Source organism: Harpegnathos saltator, unplaced genomic scaffold, assembly GCF_003227715.2.
Source record: "Harpegnathos saltator strain DR-91 unplaced genomic scaffold, Hsal_v8.6 scaffold255, whole genome shotgun sequence".
Taxonomy (NCBI): domain Eukaryota; kingdom Metazoa; phylum Arthropoda; class Insecta; order Hymenoptera; family Formicidae; genus Harpegnathos; species Harpegnathos saltator.
In genome coordinates, this window is record NW_020230045.1 from 1,094,389 (window position 1) to 1,108,096 (window position 13,708).

General features: G+C 40.2%; 2 protein-coding genes across 11 annotated transcripts in view; both read right to left on the reverse strand.

Moving 5' to 3' along the window:
* Positions 1 to 653: 653 nt before the first annotated feature.
* Positions 654 to 1,873, reverse strand: DCTN6-p27 (dynactin subunit 6). Of its 2 annotated transcripts, none has more exons than XM_011155646.3 (5): positions 1,776 to 1,873; positions 1,363 to 1,533; positions 1,172 to 1,299; positions 945 to 1,087; positions 654 to 874 (listed from the first exon to the last, which is right to left on the reverse strand). In XM_011155646.3, the coding sequence occupies exons 1-5, from the start codon at positions 1,811 to 1,813 to the stop codon at positions 776 to 778; spliced, it is 579 nt and encodes a 192-aa protein (XP_011153948.1). In that variant the 5' UTR covers positions 1,814 to 1,873; the 3' UTR covers positions 654 to 775. The 2 variants fall into 2 exon arrangements, with proteins under 2 accessions (XP_011153948.1, XP_025155014.1); XM_025299229.1 differs by having other exon boundaries at positions 684 to 874; positions 971 to 1,087.
* Positions 1,874 to 6,701: 4,828 nt separating this feature from the next.
* The window catches only part of Hr3 (nuclear hormone receptor 3 ROR-beta), a 111,964-nt gene continuing 104,957 nt past the window's right edge, over positions 6,702 to 13,708 (reverse strand). For 5 of the 9 annotated variants that reach the window (XM_011155644.3, XM_025299242.1, XM_025299240.1 and 2 more), the window contains 2 exons: positions 13,061 to 13,404; positions 6,704 to 8,696 (listed from right to left, as the gene is read on the reverse strand). In XM_011155644.3, the coding sequence (XP_011153946.1) occupies positions 13,145 to 13,404 (260 nt within the window). In that variant the 3' untranslated portion in view covers positions 6,704 to 8,696; positions 13,061 to 13,144. Of the gene's footprint in view, positions 8,697 to 9,411; positions 13,405 to 13,708 lie in introns of those variants that run through there. The other 4 variants (XM_011155641.3, XM_025299239.1, XM_025299243.1 and 1 more) reach the window with 3 other exon arrangements.

Here is a 13,708-nt window from a genome sequence, read left to right on the forward strand (position 1 = left end):
TATTCGCGTGTCCGTTCGTCGAGAAAGCGGGGAGAGTTACTTTCATTTTTGTTTTTTATCTTCTCAATTGGTTATCCAAGTACTTTTTGTAGAAAGTCGAAAGAGAGATTCTGCGATATTTATCATACGGTAAATGTGATAAACTTTTTAGGTATTGATATTAACATTACACAGACATGCAACTCTTGTATGTACGAAGATAAAATGTTTCAATACAAAAATATATACATAAAAACTAATTTTATTAAAATTGATCTGAAGTCTTTCTCTGGTTGAGCTTTTTTAGTTTTCAATAAAATAATTCAATTTTTATTGTATGTATCTTTTATTATAAATATATACTGGAAACATTGTAGAACTCAAGTATATTCGGCGCTGATCCGTTAAAATGCGGTTGGCAGAATTCCTAGCGCCATTCAGCGGTGTCGAAGAAGACCTGTTGAGCGTCTGGTTTGAATCTCAGCTAAGGGGAATTCGAATCTGGATTAAGCATCCAAAAGAACTTTTATCTAACAAAGCTTGATATTATCTATCGTAACAAGGGCTTCGATAAGCATTTAACAATTTTCTGAATTATGCAAAAAAATTATATATTCTACGATTTACAATAAGATACACACTATTGTTACACAAAGAAATTATTATACATAGTATTTATAAACAAATAAATATATTTTGTGTTGCCGGATAATTATAAGCATAAAGTTCGCTTAATATTTATAACACAATTGGTGCGCAGGAATTCAGAAGTATTCTGCCATTTCGTTACGAAGAATTAGATTGCGGGTGCGACTTTCGGCTTTATATTCGATTTCCTAAAGTGATGATAGTTAGGGAGAACCTTTAGCAGAAAGTCCAACTGTCCGATTTGAGGCTGGAACATCCAAAAAGCAGAATAACCGTTTACTCTTTTAAGGTTATCAAGAAATAACAAATATATTTACGTATGGTTTGTCGTTCATTTCCCTACGTTGGCATTCACTTCCATATACTATTGTATTTTCTGGTATACTTTCTATTTCTGTTAAAGAGCATGCAGCTCCTATAACACAACCGTTGGTTAACTCGACTTCGCGAGCAACGTGTGCTGCAAAGAATAGGATAAATTGTATTTATATTGAATCATCGTATTTATATCAAACAATATCAAGTTGCAATCAATCGTGCACACCTTTGATCTCCAAGATATTGTTGTCACCAACTTTAAACGCTTCACAGGTACAATCAGTTTCAAAAACATTATAATTTCCTATTATCTGCACTGGTACTGTTGTGGGCTCAGGAGCATCAGGTGGCAACCTACATTGATGGTAAATTATTACACTATCTGCTTAATGAAAGATATGGACACATGACACTTGCCTATTGGCTATAGTTGCCATTTCTTCAATTATATTGCCTTCTCCAATAATAATTGGACCTGCTTCTGCTAGAATGCATGCCCTGGGATGGATTATGGTCTTCGCACCAATGGTGATATCACCTTTCAGGATACTCTCTTCACATACTACCGCACCAGGTGCAATTTTCAAGCTGCAAATATAAATTATGAACACATAATACAATCTATAGATACAGAATAGAGTTGATATGTTAATAATAGTAATATATATATATCACAGAGAATGCTAAAGTATAATATGCAGTTAAGATAACCTCAAAACATCGAATATCTGGAGTTATACGATGGAAACAGGAAATTTTACATGTATTAAAGTTTCAGAAGTATCAATAATAGAGTGTAATAATATTTCTATAACTATCGTTAAACTTACTTGGCACGCCGATAGGTAGAGGAATTGGTAGACGACATTCTTCCTCAGTCGCTCGTGTATACTCATACGCCACTTGATGTTTGACAGTTCTCCGCGCTGCGTTGTCGTATCGCATCACATCGATATATCGAAGTATACGATATCTCTTCTTTCGATAATATTCAAAGTGAGATTCGTTCGAATGTTTCTTCTCTTATTGGGACAAAGAATACTTTATCCTGTATTTGTATTATCCTGTATTATCTTGTATTTTCAAGACAATTAAATCTATATCACAATAATTTGTAATTACCTTCAAATCGTCGTTAGAATAAAAAAAGCTACATTAATTATAAATATCTTTGAATGTAGAATTGTACATCAGTTAAATTGTTGTGTTAATTATTCTTCAAAAGTTAAGCGCGAGGAATAGTTGCTGAATTAAATTATATAGAATAAGAATGATAAATAATGAAATATTTTCTCGTTGGTCTTTGCGAATAAAGGAAGCACTTGAGCGGAATGTATTGCTGTTTTAGCATAAATAATCTTTAATTCAGTAGACTAAATGTGTCTTCTATTCTTTTTACACGTTAAATCTTTCTCGTTGAAAACGTTACACACGTATTAAATGTGTTAGAGTGTACAAGTAGAATATAAGTTAAGAAAAGTGACTGCAACACGGCAAGAAACAATTGAAACAACTTGCAGCGTGAAAACCTTTGCGGTACGCAAATATCTTTCTTATCCGTTTAAGCTAATTAGAGACGCGAGAGAAGGGAGATTTCGATTGCCTGTGCAATCGGGGGAATAATATGTACGCACATGAGAAACACACGAGCACCTTCGTTTAGATATTTAATATAACTCTATATTATATCCGTCAACTTTTATTTATTTTATATATATATATTTTTTATATATTATATATTATAAAATTTAACTCCAAATTGCGATAATAACGTCTAATTGCAACGTGCGTGCGCGTGTACGTGTTGCGCCTTATTGTATGTGTATTCATGTGTATCTCGTGTGCGTGTGTGTGTGCGTGTGTGTGTGTGCGTGTGTGTGTGTGTGTGTGTGTATTTTGTGTGTGTGTGTGTGTGTGTGTGTGTGTGTGTGTGTGTGTGTGTGTGTGTGTGTGTGTGTGTCCGTGTGTGCAACGGTGTGTATATCTATGTGTATACGTGTGTGTTTGTTGCTCTCGAGTAAAAGGGATAGAGATGTGAGCGAAGAAGGGTCGTAGATGGTATGCATTTTGCACTCGCGCGTAACGTGACTGTGTACGTGTTCGATCTACAGTTAAACGGATCCTACGCACTTACTCATTAATCGGCAGAATAATATGCATTCTCTTAATTCTTTTTTTTTTCGCTATAAGTATATGCAACCGTCCGAAAGCGTGTCAGTCGGCGCACCGCCGACGGATTCGCCGTCGCTCTCGTCGATCTTCTCTTGATCGCATTCGACTCTCTCGGATGCACATATCGAGTCTTTTGCCTGCAACAGTATTGCGCGAAAACAAATTCTCCCTGATCCTATCGCCGAAAGTAAGAAGGTAGAATATTTTTCTCCAATCGATTAGTCGAATTAAGTGTTTACGAATAAGTCTATGATGCTTGGCGCAGAGGACACGGGTTATAATTGTTGTCACAAGTTGAGATATTATTGGATATTGATCAAACTTAACAATAACGTTGATAATTGTACCAACACTTTTGTCTAAAAGAAAATATAAGGTCTATATAAGTAACATTAATGATTTTATGTTGAAAAAGGTTAAACAAATCTGTTATCAATCGCCAAGGAGTGAAAACGCGAGCGGTAAAACTGTAATTTTTGAGTAAATCTAAAATTTGCAAAAACGTCGGGAATTTCATTCAAATCTGTACGAAGGAAATGGTTATGTAAAAATGTAATGTAAATATTTCTGCGAATGCGTAAAGCAATTAAAGCTGTGCCTGTATTTTTGGATACAAACAAATTATTTCCTCTTATGCGAATGAATCTTTTGCGTTGTCCAGCATCGAGAACAAATCAATTGATGAGTATAAAGTTAACTATAAATATAAAATAAGCGAGTGACAATGCTATAGCTTGGTTGCGATTAAATATATCAAAAAAGCAAAGAATGCGCAATTTCAAAACTGTGCACAGAAATCCGTTCATTGCGTTAAAGTCAACTCTATATATGCATCCGAGAATTATTTCTCTCTCGCTCGTCTAATCTGATTTTATTCTCTAAAAGCTGTTTTGTTTTTCGTAACAAGTAAATCACTTTGATGTCAACAATAAACAAAAAAATACTTATGCCCACTTGACTTAGTTGAGAATTTTATGGTAATTTGAGATTCTCAAGCATTACTATCGGTATTTCAGTCGGTTGAATGTTAAAGCACAAAGTGCTCTCTCCTCATCTACGCTACCCTTGCAATGACTTCAGAATTGAAAATCCGAAATTGAAGGAGCTTTTTATTTTTTCCTCAGTAGTCGACACGAGGATACGAGGTTGCAACAAACAATATAACAAAAGATAAAAAAAATCAAAGCATTTGAAGGATCAAAAGTTTAAATGTTTAAAAATCGAACAAGACAATAATCGAAAGGTCAAAGTTTTAAAAAGTTAAAAATTCGCAAATTCAAAAAGAAAAGGAATAAACGTTCATCTTAAAAGATAAAATAAATGGTATAAATAGACTCAAGTGTTAAAATAATGTTTCAACCTTAAAATTAGTACTTTTCAATTTTACGCTAGATGTTTAACGAACACAAATAACGAAATATCAACATTCTCTCTCTCTTTCTCTCCCTCTCTCTCTCTCTCTCTCTCTCTCTCTCTCGCTCTCTTTCTCTCTACTTAGCTAACATATTAACTGCGTAAAAAGATATCCTCATCATCGTACTAAATTATTATGCATAAAGCTCATGGTAACATTAAGAAGATAAACAATGATTTCATTTCTCCAAGTCAATGCATACCTACTTGAGAAATACAAATTATCGTTCAAGCTGCTATGTTCGTTCGTTGTGTGCTTCAACGTATCGAATCGAATTGATAATCGGTAATCTGTAATCTTAGTATCCAATATCTCGAAAACACCGGAAATATAAAAACATACAAACGGACAATAAATCGAGGTATAGGGAATTAACGATAATACATTATTAACACTTTCGCGACCGCTGATACTCGGCTGCAAATTTATGCAGCCACGAGAGATACCGGTGTATTTAACCCATTAAAGATCGCGTTCATTATATTATATCGTGTGTCTATCCGTGTGTTGTCCGCCGAACTATATTATGCCGAAGAAAATTATGAGTGAGGTGCGAATAACTTGAAACAACGATTACGATGAACACAGATGGCGAGTTAAAAATCTCCGCGCGAAGAAAATATCTCGGAATATTTAGGGTAAAAGTTGTGTTACTACGAGAGAAGCTCGACTTGCTCGAGGATGGAACGATAATGGGTTAAATGCGTGATAATTCGTCTCGGAAGCCGCTACCCTAAACAGTATAAACTATTTTACTTACGTAATACAACGTAAATGGGGCCGACGGACGCTGCGTAGCTTACGAACAATATAAACGCACACACGTAAAAAACAAAATAAAATGTCCGAAAGAGCTACGTGTGAAAAAAAAATTAGGTTTTATTCATTTATATTAGACTTTATAAATACAAACAAATAATAGTAGCGCTGTGTCTCGTAATGTTTCGATAACGTTGATGCAATTAGAAACGGTCTGTCAGACCCCGGTTATACCGTTTAGGGTTTACATCATTAGCTGCGATATTCTGAATGCGCCTTAAAACAAAGAGTTCACTATACAACGAAACAAATGGTATTCGCACGTCATCGCTATAAATAACAATACGACTGAAAACGCCGCGTCCTTTCTTCTCCTTTTCTTTTTTTTTTTTTTGCCTTTTCACATCTCTGGCTATACAACACGCGAATTCCTGAAGTCGGACATCGCGTGCGAGATCTGTAGCTGTTTCTTGAAGATTTACAAAGAATGCAAATGTATCGCACATAATAAATTAAGGATGTTTACAACAGGAGCGCGGAATTGCGCGCGCGATCTCGTCCTCTTGCCACTTTTAGTTCCGCTGCTTTGCGACACAACGAGCGACGCGCGTTATTTATAGCCAATGAATGTCGGCGTACGAATACACTTTATTTTTAATTCCAGCCCTCTTAACAATATAACTTTATACTTAGCAACGACGCGAAGGCGTACGAATACTTTTTAATCGGCCCGGCACCCGACGACGCAATTCTTGTCTAAAAATACGCGGACGGTCGCGAAAGTGTCTCGACGAACAACGGCGAGCGAAAAACTATGAATCTGAAGATCCACCGCAATCTCACGTCTCGATCCTCGATTGACGATCGACGACAGCGAGGAAAGCCGATGACGGTGCGTATATAAACGCTTCGTGAGGGCGTCTCAGCGCGCGACGACGGGCTATTTTATCTCTCTCTCTCTCTCTCTCTCTCTCTCTCTCTCTCTCTCTCTCTCTCTCTCTCTCTCTCTCTCTTTCTCTCTCTCTCTCTCTCTCTCTTCCTCTCTCTCGTTCTCTCGCTTTCGCTCTTTGTCTTTCTCTCCCTCTCTCTCATTCTCTCTTTCTCTCCCGTTTTCTTTTTTTTTCTTTTTTTATCCATATAAGAAGTACGGATTTACGTATAAAGAGACGCGTCATACAAGTGCCGTACAGTACCAAAAAAATGTTTTTTTTTTAACGCGCGCGCATAATGCGGTCGATTAGCTCTATCTACGCTTGTATCCGTGAAGTCGCATTCGCGCGTTAAATTCATGTAACGTTTTCCTTCCACTCTCTCACTTTCATACCCTTTCTTTCTTTCGTCCTCTCTCTCTCTCTCTCTCTCTCTCTCTCTCTCTCTCTCTCTCTCTCTCTCTCTCTCTCTCTCTCTCTCTCTTTCATTCCTCTTTCTCTCACTCTCTTTCACTCTTTCTCTCTTTCCCTCCCTCTCTCTCTCTCTCTCTCGCTCTTCTTTTCTGTCTGTTTCTGCCTGTGTATGTATTTATGTGACGTCTGCATGTATGTACGTATGAATTGATTCGTGAGCGTGTTACGTGTCTCTATTATCCGTGAGGTCCGGCCGGGCTGGTCCAGGGACGAGATTTCTCGCTAACGTTCACATCGTGTGCATATTATCTACTAATATCGCGAGGACCGTCGAATCTCGATCGTCCCGCCGAAATATACTCTCATTATATATAGTGTTTATATATTTATTTATTTATTTATATGTTTATATATTTATTCATTTATTTATTTATATATGTATTTATGCTAAAGTAGCTCAGAGAACTATACTCGAATCACTACTCGAAGTCGCGACGGCGGACGGGAACACGCGTGACGCCACCGACGAAGTCTCAGCGTTTCGGCCAAGTGCAGAGCAAGGAGGATGCGCGTTCATTCGTTGAATATCCGCGCAAGGCCCAAGCGTGGAGGCCCACGTAATTGAGCGAATAAAGCGTGAAATTGGTAAGACTCGTGCTGCAACGTCGGATATTTAACGAACAAGCGCGTCTCCTTCGCGTCCCCGGCTGTACGAGCGGAGAGAACAAGGTCCGATCGTCTCGCGGCTCGTATCAGCGACTACGACGACGACGACGACGACGACGACGACGACGACGACGACGACGACGACGACGACGATGACAACGACGACGAACGACAAGGAATGCTTTCGTCAAGCATCGTTTCCTTCTTATCGACCCTCGTCGAGCTTTCAGTTCCAGCTTACTTCGAATATTTCACTTCTATCGTTTTGCTTGCGTTTCATGACTTCGCGATTATAGAGACGTTCCTGAAAGATTCCCGCGTTTCGCTTTTGTGATCGAACATCCGCTCGCCGCGATCGTCGTCTCGTCCGATTCAATCACGCGACTCGACTTCGCTCGGTTGATTTCACGTGGCGATCAATTTGACCGGCCGCGCTCGATACATACACAGTGCAGGCGGCGGCGAAGGTGAACGGAAAAAGGACGAGCGGAATCTTGCGGTGTTGGAAGAGAGAGAAAACTAACTCGACTCGCGCGACGAAAACGCATCCCCATCGGCGACGTGGTCGTCGCGCTCAGCCGCACGACCTGGACTTCACCTCGCGGGTCCCGCGGTTCCTCGCCGTCTGCAATAAGCTCTAACCCTTCGTCGACGCTATTCTCGTAGGGTTCGCCCGCTCTCGTCAACTCCCTCGTGTTCGACGGTGCGATAATTATCGGTCACTATGTCGCGCGAGCGGCCCGATCGAGATTCTCTGCCCGCAGCGGGTACGCCAGTCCTCGATCGCGCTATTTATTTCGCGTTGTCCGCGGACCATCCTGGCGGGACTCGGTTGATCACCGTTCTCTCCTCGCCCCCTCTCTTCTCCCTCTATTTTCTTTTGTTTAGTTAATACAATATATACTTTATGTATGTATCGTAACAACCGATTTCTTTCTCAGCTTTCTTCCTTTCGCTCTCTCTCTCTCTCTCTCTCTCTCTCTCTCTCTCTCTCTCTCCCTCTCTCTCCTTCTCTTTCTCTCTCTCTCTTTCATACTCTCTGACCTCTGAACATTCTCTCACTCACACACGCACATTCTCTCGCTCGCACGCTCGCTCGCTCGCTCGCTTCGCACGCATTCGCGGTTTTATTCCGTCTATATAATAATATCTTATAACGATACGCGTATGTGTATACACCGCTGCGTCGGTGAGACGCGTGTTACGCGCGCGCGTGCACGCGTCCGTATGTGTGTGTACGTGTGTATATACATACGCATTCACACTATGTATATATTTATATTTATATTTATATTTCTTCTGTATATACTTTTATGTTGCTTTTCTTTATGTATACTTTATATATAACAATGTTATATTTATTTAAGGCCCAATACGTTCATTACGAAGGAAATAATCTGCAACAGAAAGGAGACGAACATACGGTTAAACAACGCTTGTACCTGGTTTGCTCCCTGTCGTAAGCACCGTGAGTATAGAACTATTCAGTCGACAAGTTATGTATGTTATGTTTTTCCCGACGTTAAAATCGTCGTCGTCTTTATCATCATCGTCATCGTCATCGTCGTCATTGTCGTCGTCGTCGTCATCGTCGTGATGGACGCGCGTGTGGGGACTATCGCGATACGCCGGACGCCAGTAGATGATCTACGCGTGCGATCGGACAAAGTGCTCATCATTTACTCGTGTCAAACTTGTGTCTCTCCGTCACATTTTGTTCAGAGAAAAACTCAGAAGAAGAGAACGAGCAATGACTAAGTAACATGTATCCTTGCGTAGGTAATATATATCCGTTTCTCGTGTTTGAGGTGTTACACGCGTGACAGTGTGTGTGTGTGTGTGTGTGTGTGTGTATGTGTGTGTATATGTATGTGTGTGTGCGTGTGTGTGACACAATTATCTAAAAATTCATCCAAATTTCCACGTGGAATATGTGCGACGAAGAGTGACGCTAATTCGAAACTCGACAGAAAACGAGACGAAATTAAAATTGCGGCGAACTGCCACTCTCTTGCACGGTTAATTTATTATTAGTGAATTATACGGATCGTTATGCACTTTCTTCGACTGGGAAGCAAAAAATAATACCGCGATTATATCGCGGAAATTATGCTCGACTTTCTTAGCTTCCCAGCCGGCGAACAAGTGTCGAACGTGAAAAGTTAAGTCGCGAAATTTTCGCTGCGTAATTACGCTGTAAAAATTTCCAAAAATTGCTGTCGACAATCGGCAAGACCATACACCGGCGCTGTAGTCAGCTCGATGCGTTTCTTTTTACCCCTCGCGTGATTTTACCCTCGCGTTATTAATTTTCCTATTTGCCTAAATTTACCTTCAGCGTTGTCACGACATTTCCTAGGAAGAATCACTCGACCGAGAACCGACACGGCCAACCAATAGGTTGTCTCTCGAACACTCGACACTTTTACTGTCTCAAGACAATCGTGACATCGTGACGTATGCTTGAGAGCCTACCGGACGTGCAATTTTGACGGAAAGGCCGAACATTCCGATCCGAAGGGATCGGGACGCGCTAATTTGCTCAACAACACCTCGATCCGATATAATATAACAATAGATGCGGCAAGCTAGATATTTAACATAATTTCATGATGCGTTGGCGAGCGAGAAATGCAAAGATGTCCCAAAAAGGCGCAAGAGCAGTAAAAATTAATCCCGAGAAATTTCGATTAAAGGTCTCCGAGATTTCGAAACATTCCTTGTTGTCGAAATTGTTATCTTCTATTCTAATTTGAAATTTCTATCGCGATAATAAAAATATGTACATATAGTTAAATTAAATAAGAAGCAAGATTCCGTCATATATTGCCGCCTATAAATTCTACATGTACGAATTAGTAAGATTTAAATTTGTATAAAATTAAAGACGAATTACTCCTAGATCTTAGAATTAGTTAAATGCAATTTCGTCACTGAGACATGCAAATTCTTGTCGACAGAAATTTCGACGTATGAATTTGGAAAGATTCCGCCATCGGTGTGTATCTCTTTGGAACATCTTTCGTAATTTTAAGATCCATTTATTCAGCGATAAAGTTTTCACTCGTGTCGACGTACCAGAAATAAACATACGTATTTGTACGAATTATCGACTATGATCTTTACGCTCATTACGAACGAGACGTATCTTAAGATATACTTAGACGCATACCTAGGAGGAGCCTAACGTTTAAATTTAAAACGAAAAGAGAAATATTAACGAGATATTAGCAACGAAAGAAAGAAAAAAACAAATAAGTTAACGTGTTGTACAATGTGCTCGTTAGCGAACTCAGATAAACCGCATACGCTATCCGGTAGGCTGATCGTTCGGAATACGAACCATCCGATTCACAGTAACCGCCAATGAATGGGAGCCGGAGTGAGAATCGGATTTTCGGATTAAAAAAGTTTCCACTCCATACAAAACATCGTAGTTAGCGAATAACTCCTCTTCAACGTTTCGTCGAGATTGATAGAGTAGATTAGTGTAGAATTGATAAAAATTCCAAAAAGGCCCCTCTAGCCACGATTTTTTATTAAAAATTCAATTCAGCCTCCCATTTGAAATCCCATTCATTCGTCGTTACTACAGTTTGATTTCTCGTTCAAGACGTCCATTGGCGATATTGATTCCCCGAAGTAAAAAATTCGTTAGTTAAAAAGGCATTCAGAAAATGTAACGTTTGTGCAACAAAGAGCCGATTAGGGAAAAGAAAATAGAAGGATGGAATTTGACGTAGTTATTACGAATTGTAAAAATTTGCTATCAGACACAAGACTTATTTTTATCGCCTTTTTGTAGAATCGAGGACGTTTCCGAAAGAGAAACAGAGAAGCGATCTGCTTTCGGATCAGGTTGTTGGTAACCGTACAAGCATATTTACAAAACTTAATATTTTCTATCTCGCCGCTTTTAATCCTTCCAACGATAACTGACGAGTTTGACTCGTTTATTATTTTTCGTAGCAGTCATTTTGTTAAAAACTTACTGTCAACTTAAAATAATTAATAAAATACGATCGTTGATTCGTAAAATTGAAGTGACTTTTATATCCAATTTTAACCGAGTTCCTCTTTATCTCTCGCATTATTTTATTTTTGTAGTTATTATTTTATTTTTGCAAATGAAAAGGTACATCGAGGATTTTTTTCCAACTTTCTTGAAAACGATAACTCTGACTAATCAGCATGTAGTTCATCGTCGGAGGGTTAAAACTGGCATCTTGTTTGCCGTTTTGTTACGTCGTGTTCGTCGCACGCGAATCAAACATCGTAAAAAGATTTGTAAACACGTACACAATCGGGAGTTCCATTCATTGTCACCATTTGTCTCGAGACTCGCTCGTTCCTACTTCCGTGCAATGTATATGTGTGTACGTGTACGTGTACGTGTATGTGCATACGTTCATGCGTGTTTCTTGTGTGTGTAAACAGTGAGGAGAATGTATATATACAATATAACGATGCAGAACTCCCGAATGTTCAATATGTCGCTACTCGGACGAGCGATTTTGTAAACGGCGATGTCAGACGGCCGGCCATTTATAACTCTTATAGAAACAATATTGACGAATCGAAAATGTAACATTAAATATTAAAATGTAATATTAAATATAATATATATATCAAATTCCTCCTTAATAATGCACCCACATGATTATACGTAAAACGAGAAATTTTCCTAACATTTGCGTTTCATGCTGAAAGAAACGATTAAAGATACTGATGACTTTTGGCAAATATTTATGTCATTTCATATATTTTGTACTTTCGAATCAATTGTTTATCGATTAAGGTGACTTTGATTCAACGATTTCTTCCGTGTCCGCTTACAGTCCACAGATGATTCGCGATTTGATTAACCCTTTAACTGCTGAGACATTAAATGACCGGTATGACCCTCTTTGCTGAGTTATTTTTACAATTATAAAATATTTTATAATTTGCTAATGATCCAGGTTTTTAAAAATTCATATTTTTAAATTAAATTAAAAAAAATTAAAAAAAAAATACCACACGCAATATCACACACATTGAAAGTCCAAATCGAGTAAACTCGATCGTAGCAAGGCCGCCATTTTTTTCCACACTCGAGTTATCTCGACCGTAGCGGTTAAAGGGTTAAAATTCAATGTTCAGAAAGTAAAAAACGCGTCTTAACGCTTCGATTAAAGATTCCGGAATGAAAACAATTCAAAAACTCGACAAGACGAAATGATTGGATGGGAATCAAAGGGTCGGTCGTGATATCCATTACTCGGGTCAAAAGTAACGCAACATTAAACTCTAGAGATCCGGACAGGCATTAGCCGACATCGTCGTTCCCCTCGCCTCTCCGAGCGGCCGGTGCGGTATAAATCGTCTTAAAAGTACTCGCGCTGAAGCCGCGAGTCTCCGATCGTCTCCGCGGACTCGTGGTCGAACCGGCTAAACGCAAACATGAGTGACTGCCGTGATTCGCGTTGCCAGCACCGGCAACAACCTCGTCCGATCGCTTCGCGAAGAGAGACCGATCTCCGACCCACACGGTCGATCGATCGATCCGTCACGCTCGCCCTCTTCGTCATATCGAGATCGTTCTCGCCGGCTCTCGAGGATTCTTCCTAGGAAGCGTCGCACGCTGTACTTCCGCTTCCCCGGGGCCGCGAAATCCATCGGTATATGTCTTTCTTTTTTCTTTCATTTGCTCTCCCTCTCTCTCTCTCTCTCTCTCTCTCTCTCTCTCTCTCTCTTTCTCTTCCGGGACGGTCGGACTCACCTTGACCGAGCAAGGTCCGCGACGCTACTCGCGTTCCTGTCCGCTCGGTAGCGCCGGGACGACGCTCCGCGCCGCGTCGCTCGTTCAGCTGTCGACGCTGAAGAGCTCCTTGTGGAGGGCCGGGAACTCGAGATGCGGCTGCGACCGTTTGAACTTCGCCAGTGCGTCCATGTGTAGCAGCGAGATCTCCCGCAGCTGCGGTATCTTGGCGAGGATCGCGTCGCACACGGTCACGTCGCCCTTGATCGGCGTCACGTGGTTCCGTTCGAGCTCCGACCTCAGCGCCCTGATCACCGCTTGCGACAGCCTCGTGATCTCCGCCAGGCCCTTCAGTCCCGGCCGATCTGTGGATTGTTACGCAAGGTGCCGTGTAAAGTCAGTGAACCCTCAAGCACGCCGCTTGCGTAACCGCGGGGGGAGTAGAAATATGAGATAACGCCAGCTGATACGATCTCGGACAACGGGCGCGTGCGCGAAGTTCGACTTTGAATTTCGTTTCGCAGCTCGAGGCTCGACTTTAGTGCGGTGCAAACGTGGACATTGTATTCGCAGCGCTTGATCACGTAAAACTTGTAATTAAATTGTAATTAAATATATGTTTACATATAATGTTTAAATATATGTTTACACACACCTCGCGCACCTTGC

Bases quoted from the DNA above. Each gene is read 5' to 3' on its own strand.
- DCTN6-p27 (XM_011155646.3), bottom strand. From the start codon at position 1,813: ATGTCGTCTACCAATTCCTCTACCTATCGGCGTGCCAA. The intron at 1,088-1,171 runs GTGTGCACGATT...TATTCTTTGCAG, and splicing joins CAATATCTTGGAGATCAAAG to CACACGTTGCTCGCGAAGTC. The intron at 875-944 runs GTAAATATATTT...TGGATGTTCCAG, and splicing joins AAATGAACGACAAACCATAC to CCTCAAATCGGACAGTTGGA.